The sequence below is a fragment of the Triticum aestivum genome, chromosome 6A (genome assembly GCF_018294505.1).
Source record: "Triticum aestivum cultivar Chinese Spring chromosome 6A, IWGSC CS RefSeq v2.1, whole genome shotgun sequence".
NCBI lineage: Eukaryota > Viridiplantae > Streptophyta > Magnoliopsida > Poales > Poaceae > Triticum > Triticum aestivum.
In genome coordinates, this window is record NC_057809.1 from 535,751,519 (window position 1) to 535,763,128 (window position 11,610).

Below are 11,610 nucleotides of genomic sequence, written 5' to 3' on the forward strand. Positions count from 1 at the left end.
AAACTTATTTAATTTATAATTCATTCCTATGAAGTTTTAGCAGGTGAAACTTAGTAAGGTTTAAAAACCTTACTAAAACATATTCAAAAGTGGTCTTGAAAAAACATAAATTCGACTTTTGGTTCAAAATATATAATGGATTCAAATTGAGAAGTCCAAAGAAAAAACATGAGCCATGGGGTGTGTGCCCCCACGCATGCATGCCACAAATCACCTCCCAAAATTTACCTTCCATTTGACCAACAAAATATATCATATATGGTATGTCATAGAAATATACAATTGAGAACACCTTTCTCATGCCCATGTCCGGCTCGTGGACTCAGGCGGCGGCGAGGCTACTGCCAGGTGACGGGTTGCACGCCGAGGAGCCCGCCTCTGCCGGCCCCGTCCGCAGTGTGCTGCCTGGACCGACATCGCAATCGCGAAGGCACATGCTTCTGTCCTTGGAGAAGAAGACGGGGCAGGCGCATCTTGTGGCACCCATGATAAGAATAACGCACATTGCCCCCCGTAGAGATGAATACACACCTTAGCAAATTCTCGCGTCTTTGCATGGAGCCAAACCTGAAGCTATATTCTATTTGTAGTGATGTAACGTGATGATCAATCGTTAGGGTTCACAAGTCTCTGTTTGTTAATCTCTTACAAAATCATGCATTTCCCCTTTAATTTTAGTTGGAGTTACTTGAGGATATGTGGCAATGATCATGTTCGAAAAAATAGTGGTGGCCTAGACTGAAATTTGTGCGCCCCCAATTTAGATTGTGACTAACCATTTCTCTACTAGTGAACCAAAAGACCTAGAAAGAGCTATAAGTGTTTCCCTCCTGTTTGGTTGGATTGTCGATATCCTCGAGAGATCAAGATGCTTTCTCCTGCGACCCTCTACCTTTTTTTTTGTTAGAGACATCAACTTCTTGACCTTGTGCAATCCGATCACATGCTAGTTTCCATATTTTTTCAACAATTCTAACACTTGTATGCAAAAGGTTAACAACAAGTTTTTTGTCTTTTTTCTCAATTTCTTCATCTTTGCTCAGTGCTTTCAAAACAATATATGCAGCAAATATGTGCTCATCTGGCAGGTCTCCTCTTATTGTCTGTTGAAGACCTGCAAAGGAGCAAAACATAAGTTTCTTTACTGTAAAATTTGTCCCACATTGTTGGAGTATTTTTCTTCCAATGTTAGTATTGTCGGAGTAATTCAATGTTTACTGAACTAAAAATTGTTGGAGTATGTACTCTAAATATTTTTCTTCCACTGAATATTGTTGGAGTATGTACTCTAATGTTACTCCTGTTCATGGATATTGTTGGAGTAACTGAACTGTTTGCTGGGTATTTTGTTAACTAAACTATTTGCTGCATATTGTGTTAACTGGACTGTTTGCTGAACTTTCAAACTTGTACTCCTGTTCAATATACTCATGTTTTGTTACTGCAAGAATAGATCATGAACATTGTGTTAATTGAACAAGAGTAACTTATCATGAACTGAACTGAACAGGAGTAACTGAACAAGAGGAACTAAACATGAGTAACTTGATCATGAACTGAACAGGACATGAGTAGCTGAACATGAGGAACTAAACATGAGTAACTTGATGATGAAAATTGTGTTTACTCCTGTTCAATATTGCTGAATATTGTGTTAACTGAACAGGAGTAACTTGATCATGAACAGATCATGATCGTTGTGTTAACTTGATCAGTGTGTTAACTCCTGTTCAATATTGTGTTAACTGAACATAAGTAACTTGATCATGAACAGATCATGATCGTTGTGTTAACTTGATCAATGTGTTAACTCATGTTCAATATTGCCGAATATTGTGTTAACTGAACATGGGCAACTTGCTGAATATTCAGTTCTTGCGAGGTCATGAATAGATCACGATCATGAACTATTATGTTCTGAATATCAAAATTTACTCTTGTTCATAATCTTGCAGTTGTTGATCATGAATAGAACATGAACTGCAAGGACATTTTGGGGTATATCAAAATGTGCACTCATGTTCTGTTCTGAATATATTCCCAAAATGCTCTCTTCTTTTCTGAATATCAAAATGTTTAAATTAACAGTTACCTGCTTCCTGGCCATGATCTTTATTTGCTTGCTGATCAAAATGTCCAGCATCCTCCTCTACGTGATCTTGCAAATTGACTCCAGCATCCTCCTCTTGTGGAGGACTGGAGTTGAGATTTGGTATCATCCTGACCTCCTTAGCTTGCTGGTAAAAATGTCTTGCGGCCTAGAGGCGGACCTCGACGAAGACGGAGCTGCACGATCTAATTCTGGAGTTTGTGCATGCGTGTGTCCTAGCGACATGAGAGTACAAGAGACGAATATGTTCATCCATTAATGCAGAAGGCCATGAATTTTCATGTTCATTGTAGGCAAGTAGCTCCACTCGAGGACAGACGCCGTGGGACGAGTACCTCCTCCTCCCCTCCTCTGTTTTTTATATCTTGGAAAAAGCAAAAGCATTGCGTTTTGATTCATTCATAAAAAAAAAAGAGTTTGAACAAGCCCGTAGAGGCGCACACCCGGTGATACAATGCGAAGCCACTAGCTAGTTGTCGTCCCTTTGTAGGTATGAGTGGTGGTTTTAGATGAATTGATGTATATTCTTGTCAGACCTTTATGGTGTAATTAATAAAGATGGCTACATGCATCAATTGATGCAAAGGTCGGGGGTTTAACCTCCTTTAAAAAAATAGTCACCGTCCCTACCGGTAGCAATGAGCAAGTCCCCTTGCGCCCGCCAACGCCCAATGCCCGGCCTCCCTCTTGATCGTGTCGAAGAGGCCGGCTAGGCTAAGTCGTGCCTCCTCCAAGATGATCATCTTGCGAGCTTTCATATCCACCATTTTTTTTTTGAAGAAACTATGGGCTTTCCCTTCCGATTTTCATTAAGAGAAACCAAGCCAAACCACGAGTCACAAGTACCAATTCGTTTACAAAAGACAACCAAAGAACCCGAGACCCCTAGGAACATACATAAACGAGCATCTAACAGACCAGGCGCGCCTCAACGAGGAAATGACACCCACCAGAAGATCAACATCAGCACAGCTACAGCCTAGAATCGTGGTTTGGTCAATGCACTTCCCCTGTCAAACTAGTCGTCGTAGACTGAAGTGAACTTCCCTAACCGTATGACACTCGTAGTGCAGAAGTTTATACGGCCCTTGACGTCGGGCATGTAGTTAGCGAAAAAAGCTAGCGACCACCAGTTTGGGTTATCGGGTACGTAGGGACTAGTAGTAGGTCAAAATCTCATGCTAGAATTTCATAAATTCTAAGTCCAACTTCCAAGGCGCTTATTGAAACGGACAGCTTAGCTTTGTTGGTCAGTTGAAAGTGAGAGGAATTAAAAAGAAAAGTATAAGCGCGTGCAGTAGAACAGTGGAATAATACGTACGTGTACGATCGACGAATATACTGTATATCCCTGTGCTAAGAGATCGTACGTTTTCCACTTGAAACGCACGGAAAGAATGAACAATACGCGGCATTTTCTTCGAAAATTGCCTTGACTGTGACTTCAATATCGATCTCTAGAAAAACACTGAGCACGAAACTCTGACCAACGAACGACAGTGGAATGAGACTTTTTTTTCCTTGCCAGAAACAGTGGAATATGCATGCGACTATGAGAGTGTACATTTGCTAGCTGCCGTGCTCGTAAGAAATACTTCCTCCGTCCGAAATTACTTGTCGCATAAATAGATAAAATGAATATATTTTTGCGGAAAAAATGAATATATCTCAAATTAAAATACATCTATATATATTCATTTCGCGTCTAAAAAAATCCATTTCTCCATTTCTCTGACAAATATTTTCCGACAGAGGGAGGAGAAATTTTTGACTGGGCAAGCATGTTGTCGCATGAAGTGCATGCGACGCAAAGCACTCACCAGATTTGTGTGTCCCATGCATGCGTGTAAACTGAAACCAGGCAAGACACACAGGGGACAGGTCTTTGTTTTCTTGCGTACGGCAAATCAATAGGGCGATGCTATGCACACGATGGTGTGCGAACGATTTGCGAACGATCATATATATCAGTCCGTCCATGCACGTGAATGAAGTGCAGTCGACGGCTGGATTCGGCGTCGTTCCACTGTCGTGCATGGCGTGTCGTCCGCCCAGCACTTTCGAATCAATATAGCATGCCAAATTGAACGCATTCCTGGTCCAATTTTAAAGGTTTTCTCTTGACTAAAGCGACTTGGAGTCCCAGCCCCGGAACGCCGGGGGTACACATTTCACATGGCAAGCTGAGCTCCCTAGCTACTACGCCGGGATACGTACTACAGACTTGCGTCACACAAAACATCGCTGTTATGCTGAGAATCCAGGCGCGAAGTACGTACTTTTCGCGGCCAAGTTCCTGTTCATCGTGCTATTTTTCAAAGTTCAAACAAACGCGCCAGGTCGCCTATGTAAACGATGAAGCAGCTTCCGGCCTTGCCCCGACGCAGGCCCCCTATATATAACGGGCGTCAGAAGCCCATAGATCCGCACACATCCCAAAGCTCCATAGCTGCTTCTCTTCCTAGCTAATTTAGTGGCAGCGAGAACAGAGAGAGAGACACGTACTCAGAGTCTCAGAGATAACCGGACTGGAATCATGACCGCCGTGATTGCAAAGCTCGTTCTGCCGGTGATCGTGATGTTCATGGTGTTCTCGGCGGTGCTCGGCGCGGCGCGGCCGCTGGCAGGAGAGAAATGGGGCGCCGGAGAAGTCACAGCCGGAGACTCCGTCGTCGGATTCATCCGGCAGGTGTATCTCCAGCGGCTGCAAGGGGCGCCAGGGGCAAATCACTCGTGCTCGACCTGGAGCCCAAATAATAAAAGGTGCCCCTGATAGTCTGCACAAACCGGCGAGAGGCTAAATTTCATATTTTGAGCCTTTTTCGATATCTATTCAAGATCTAACCTTAGTTTGAATTTTTTTCGAGATCTGACCCTTTTGTTACCGTCAAGATCCATGGTGGTAGAGTATAACTGTCTACTGCCAAGATCCCTGACGGTAGGGTCGCATGCTTGTCGCAAAATTTTGCTAAGTATTGAACACAATGCGTGTTCGTGCCTACCGTCGAGCACATTGGCTGTAGGGTTGTACATACTACCGCCGTTCTGTTTGGCGGTAGGGATGTTTCCTACCGCCAAGGTCCCTGACGGTAGGCTTTTACACCTTACCGCCATGGACCCTGGCGGTAGCAAAAGGACCAGATCTCGAAAAAATTTCAAACTAGAGCAAGATCTCGAATAGTTATCAGAAAAGGATCAAAACATGAAATTTTACCCCGGCAAGAGGAAGCTGATGATGCAGAGGCCGGGGTACTCCTCTATACGAAGGCAAAGAAAGTGGTAGTACATTTGTTGCTTTGTTAATCGGATTGTAACTTATATACAGATGTCTTTAAAATAAGTCAGTTGTTCTTTTTAAATCTGTATTTATTGTAATTTTATAGAGAAAGTATATAAATTTTATAGGGTATGTATATAAAGACGGATATAATTGTTTCTTTTGGCAAGATTTGAAGGCCCTTGTTGACAGTGTACCACGTATAGAAAGTTGTTCAGGGGGATGGCAACGGTAGAGAAATACTATCACAGTGGAAATTTGTAGTACAGTTATGCCCCTTCTGTTTGCTTTTCACTCTTTTGTTCTGTGTATGATCTTCACAAAAGTATTGCTTCCCTCCTCCTTAAGAAAAGTCTCCTCCCTCCTCCGCCGGCGTCGCTGCCAATCTGAGATCTCCGTCCCGTGCCGGCGGGAGAGACCCGTTCTTGTTTTTTTTTTGAAACTAGGCAAAAGATTTGTCATTTTCATTGATTAAGAGAAAAGGTTAACAATGCAGTACATCACTCTCGCAACATAATGTTACACAAATGTTTTGCTCCCGCAAGGCTCCAAAGCAAGCATTCCTCTTTAATCTTGGCGACCAACACTCCCACTGGAACGGACGTGTTGCGGAAAACTCTAGCGTATCGCTCCTTCCATATTTCCCAGGAGATAAGCATCATCAGGGAGACAAGCGGCCTTCTCGATGGAGTTTGCTTAGTGGCATTCTGACTCCACCAATCCTTAACCGAAACCATATCAATCCAATCGTTGGGTTGGACATCGTGGAGCGCAAGCTAAGTTTTGATCATGCCCCAAACCCGAATGGTGTATTGACATTGAAAGAGAAGGTGGGCCGCCGATTCCTGGACTTGTTGGCATAATGGACAAAGGTTGCAGTTCGGCCATCCGCGACGATGGAGTCTGTCAGCTGTCTTGGTTGGGGCTGTATGGCGGTGGGGATGTCCCTCGGTAGGAATAATGTCTCCCACGTCCTATCCCCGCCCCGATGATGTGAATAGCATCGTCGGAGGATGTGTGGAGGTGTATTTCCGTCGGATCCTGCGGGATTCGGTCGGTGCTTGTCTTCAGTGAAACTATTTGGATCCAGTTTTTGTTCATCTTCATTCGTGTGGTTACTGGTTTGATCTTTCCGATCTACAACTCTCTACATCGGCAATGGTTGCTGCTCTGGTGCGCTGATCCTTAGGGGCCTTAGCACGGCGACTTCCTGGTTGTCTACTACAACAAGGTTTGCCCGGCTCCGATGAAGGAGGGGCGATGACGGCGGTGTGCTTTTCGCTCCTTCCAGTGCTTGTAGTCGTCGCTAGGTGGTCCTCGTCACTAGGTGGTCCATGGATCTAGTTGTAATTTTTATTACGTTTATTGTTCTCTATACCGCCATGATTGATGAATAGATTAGAAATTTCTCTCGCAAAAAAGTAACAAAACTCATGTTTCTCCAGCCTTCAGGTTTTGAATTCAGTTCCAGTTGGCAAGGCAGCCGCAAATACTATTCCAGGTCTACTTTACTTATATGCCCAAAAGAATACAAAATGCTAACGGTATGCAAACATGGAGTGCCGTAAAGCCTGCCAAAAAACGACTTGTGGACTTGGAAGTCAACGGAAACCTGAGCATATCATTACTTCACATTCTGTGACACCGGTCACGGTTTACATGTCGATTTTGACTCTTCCAAAATGTCGTTGTTTTCATGGGCTGGGCATAGTCCACCAATTTTGGATTTTTAAGGGACTTTAATGTTTCGTTGCTGAAGGCGGGATTTTCTTCCTTCCAAAAATATCATCATTTCAGATGTTTTCGTGAGCTATTGGGGAACGGGGCAACACCCATGAAGCTCCAGCGGAAGGGCAGAGGCTGCCAAGTTCTCCTCGGTGCAGGATTCTTCGAGAAAGCGTAGGTTGGCTCGGAGACATGAGACCTTGGCTTAGCTACGAAATGTGGTGATCACCCGATTTACTTCGCCCTCCATGCCTCCCTCCCTTCATTTGATTGGCCTCTTCCAACCCAAAATGCCCATTGGCGTTAGGCTTACTGTCGAAAGCAACACCCAAAAAATGAGCTTCTGCCACATGAGGCCAAGCATTCTGGCAGACATGTATTTCAAAAACATTGTCTTCCCTACATTTTATAATCATTTTTTATGTTCCACGCGTACTCCCATGAATCAGTCTCATTTTTGTGAAGACATGAGAATGACGCAGTACATTTGCCGCTGTAATTCGAACAACCACCAGTAAGCTTGTTCCACTGGCATAACAAGAAAATTACAGAATTTATAAATCTCAGCAAACTCGCTCGACAAGACAAGTTCTCACTTTCCAATACTTCTACCATGGTCCTGCACACTAAAATTCTAGCGGCGCCTACTAAAAACTGTACAGATGTAACACACATTGCTTCGGTAAACTCAAAATCGGCAGACCCCTGGTTTCTCAGTACTGCAGAGCTTGAGCATCTCTTCGTACCTTGAAGGATAGACGAAGCCCCATAGCTGCATTGTACAGGAAAAAACCAAGTTACATATCTGCCTCGATGAATCGACACCCACATAAGATGGCGAGTTCTTTATGCCCTTCGCTTTGGTTTGCTCAAGATGCTACTTCTTGATGTGAGGCGATGTACGAACTGTCAACAACTATTTTTTTTCTTCATTCTTATTACCATTGTTGTTGTGTGATGTAGAGGGTGCATATGCTTAAGCGCGTAGAGAAAGCAGGCTTTTTATCCTGTGTTTAGTACTCCCTCCGTCCTACAATGTAAGACGTTTTTTGACACTAGGGACGGAGGGAGTAGCACAGAGCAGTAAATCTCATGCACATGGCCCCGAAAAAATCTGCCATGATTTCCAGTGGGCAATATAGCAGTTGCATATGTTAAGTTGAGTGAGATGGTGTGCAGGTGTGTGAGACAAGATTGTTGGACCAAATAATGTCTCATAGGTTCAGGGACAGAGGGAATGGAAAAAGACTTTCAAAGGGAATTATCAATTATACAAACGGTGTATTTGCTATATTCATATTTTGGGCAGTATGGATGTAATTGCATTTGCTAAACGGGGATGGGGAGATAAAACAAAATGCTTCGTTATTTTAAGTACCTCAACGTCTTTAACTGCAAAGTCTGGAGAATGTGACAGGCACTGGTTGTTAAAAGTCTCCGAATTTGAACTTGAACCACTCAAACTGCAGAGTACAAAGAAAGCAAAAGGTGAGGCATTAACATTGGCTTAGACCAACAAAGTAATACTACTAGTTTTTTCAAGGAATTAAAGATATGCTTAGAAACTTGTGGGAGGGATTACAGGTCTGAGTCTAGATAAAGTGCAAAATGACCTCCACCTCCTAGTGCCAAATAGTCAGCAGAGCACACAGTATAATACTTATTGGCACCTGCAACATGCAACCATTTAGTATGTTAACAGAATGAGCCAGTGCATACAGATAATAAGATGGGACACATAAGAGCTGCTTTGAGATCAAGTAATTGCTGCTTTGGCACATGGCAAATGGTTCAAAATGCTCACATGTGCACCAACTGGATCCTTCAGAACTTTAGTAAGATATGCTAACATTAGAATATAGGGAAATGTCTTTTCTCTCCCCCAAGCAATTCACCTTGCTCACTTTGCCCCCTAAACTAAATCTGGACACGCCTAACTAAAATTTGGAGGTCTACTTAACCCCTTGATGCAGGATTGTAGCCATCCAAACGGCAGTTCAGTAATTCAGGGTTAGTCCATAGGCAGCTTACTGACACGTCATTGCCAGCCATAACCTATCCGCCTATTTTCATTACATTCTTAATCAGAAAATACTTAGGGGAGGCAGAGACTTTTTGCATTAATTGTGAGCAATATATCATTATGAATGGGAACTCAAGGAACAAAAATAACTATAGGAAGCACCTGTAATTATATGGACTAGAAAATAGATAGAAGAATATATGGTTTTTATTCATCATAAAGCTCATAAAAAAAGATAGAAGTGCAAATTACCTGTTGGCCAGTATATAGCAGGATCGCTGTGTAAATTAGTGAAAACAAAGCAGTTATTGGTACCCTGCAATACCCAATTTCCATCAGTATCAGTAGAAGGTGAATAGGTGACAATTAACAGAATGTGTAAATTCAACCTGATACTTCTTTGTGCTAGTTGGTTGTAATGGAGCCTCAACTAGACCACCAAAAACCGCCCCCTTTCTGTCCCCAACTACCTGTTAGAGAACACATCGACAAATAAATAATAGAAAGTTAGCAATTACTTCTTATAACAGCAAAATAAGTGTTTACATATGAGATATTACTAAGACTTGTAAGAAAGTCATATTGTGACAAACATTACCCAAGTAAGAATTACTCTTTGGAACTACATAATATCGGTACAATTGGCTAGTTTCTTTAAGTACTGGTGAACTATAAGAGACCAGACAAAACCTGCTACTTACGAAACATACCAGGAGTGAGTAACCAGGGCACAGCAAACTCCTTCTATATAAAGTAGATAAAGATATTCCATGCCTCAATGTGCTGCAGAATTGTGAATATATAATCATTAGAGAGTAGTCGATATGTGCAACCATAACATACAGGAGTAGGACAGATTCCAGACCTGTATAGCAAAACCCAGCTCCTTCCTTGGGCCAGAATAGGAAGAGAGGAATAAAGAGTGGATCGCATTGTTTCTGACAAAAGGACAGATGGCTCTGACATAACTGGCATGTTGGTCAGGGAATTAACTTCATTTGGTCCTTCGAGCTCCAATGCAGGTGCAACTGATTCAGCATGATTTACCACCTCTTTGTCAATTTTAGGTTCTGAGCTTTGTTTGAAACCGCTCATCCTAGCCGCTTTATTAATGATTTTTCCAATGGAATGCTTCCCTCTGCTTAGCAAGCCTGTCTTTCCCTTGTTTGTCTTCCCAACTGGTGTTAAAGTTGGGTATCCCATTTCTTCGCTCTGCTCGGGGATTATCTCCCTTGAATCGTTAAAAGAGCTAGATGGCGACAAAAATGAGATCATGAATGCTCTAAACGAAGATGTATCGGGGCCATCTGGGTTATCAGAATTGTGGTCAGAGTCTTTGTCGTCTTCTGATTTTTCTTGCTCTTCGTCCGCCTCCTACATCAACCAAAGAGATCGAAATGCAAAATTTCAGGAACTTGGGATACCGACTGGAATGATGGCTATTTGCTACTGCGAGTCACATTATGAACATCACATGTAATTGCAGTTTGCTTCTTACAGCTAACAAACGAACCAATTCTTACAAATTCACAGAATGAATAAGGCTGGAGCAGGAATGCTATGAAGCTCTGGAGCGTGTAGCTTCCAAAAGAACATTGGAGTGGAAGTGGAGCTATTCATTTCCTGAGATTTTGGGGGTGGTAGCAACAAAACAGCAAAGTTCATTACTTCAGAGGGGTACTACACCTTTTTAAAATCAGAAACGGTTGCTATAGTGCTAGTAAAAACACACAGGTGAGCAAACGATAGTGTTGCAGCTTTTTTTTTTTGCGAGGGAACGATAGTGTTGCAGCTTTTTTTTTTTGCGAGGGAACGATAGTGTTGCAGCTGAAGTATATATCATCACACATCCTAAAGAAAATATAAGATCGTTTAGATCACTAAATTATAGTAATCTAAACGATCTTATATTTCTTTACAGAGGGAGTAGTTAACAGTCAACGCCGCATAGAAGTCGCATTCCTAACGGAACCATCAGAAGTATCATCACACATGCTAAAGAAGCTAACTTCTTCTGTAGTTAACAGTCAGACACTGCATAGAAGTCGCATTCCTGACGGAACCATCAGAAGTTTCCAGCAGAAAATGTCTAGAAAATCATCTCAGTAGTTAACAGTCGACACTGGAAGATCAACCTGCTTCCTTGTGTGATTGTGCTCCTCAAGCAACGCAGAACAGGTCAAGAGGACGCGAAAAGCTATCTCTCTATCATTGGGAATCTCCCAATTCCCCACCTGTAACCCACCAGCGGAAGCATCTCCTACCCTAATCAGCAACGACGGACAGCTAATGTCCCTAAACCCCCCGCAATTGCACACCAAACCCTGCCAGGAGCACGCCAGAGGCCGGATCACCCGATCCTTGGACGCGAATTGAGGAACGGGCGCGACGACCGAACACGGCGCTGGGCCGAACCGGGTCCAACGCAAGATGGCGCGGAGAGGGGGAGGGGGAGGAGTTGGAGGAGGGGGGATC

General features: G+C 43.0%; 1 protein-coding gene across 1 annotated transcript in view; it reads right to left on the minus strand.

Moving 5' to 3' along the window:
• Positions 1-7,586: 7,586 nt before the first annotated feature.
• LOC123128333 (oxidation resistance protein 1) overlaps positions 7,587-11,610 on the minus strand; it is a gene marked incomplete in the record, with an annotated part of 4,441 nt that continues 417 nt past the window's right edge. Inside the window, 7 exon segments of the mRNA XM_044548304.1 lie at positions 7,587-7,884; positions 8,491-8,575; positions 8,695-8,782; positions 9,388-9,451; positions 9,525-9,605; positions 9,846-9,918; positions 10,001-10,509. Coding sequence (XP_044404239.1) covers positions 7,801-7,884; positions 8,491-8,575; positions 8,695-8,782; positions 9,388-9,451; positions 9,525-9,605; positions 9,846-9,918; positions 10,001-10,509 — 984 coding nt within the window.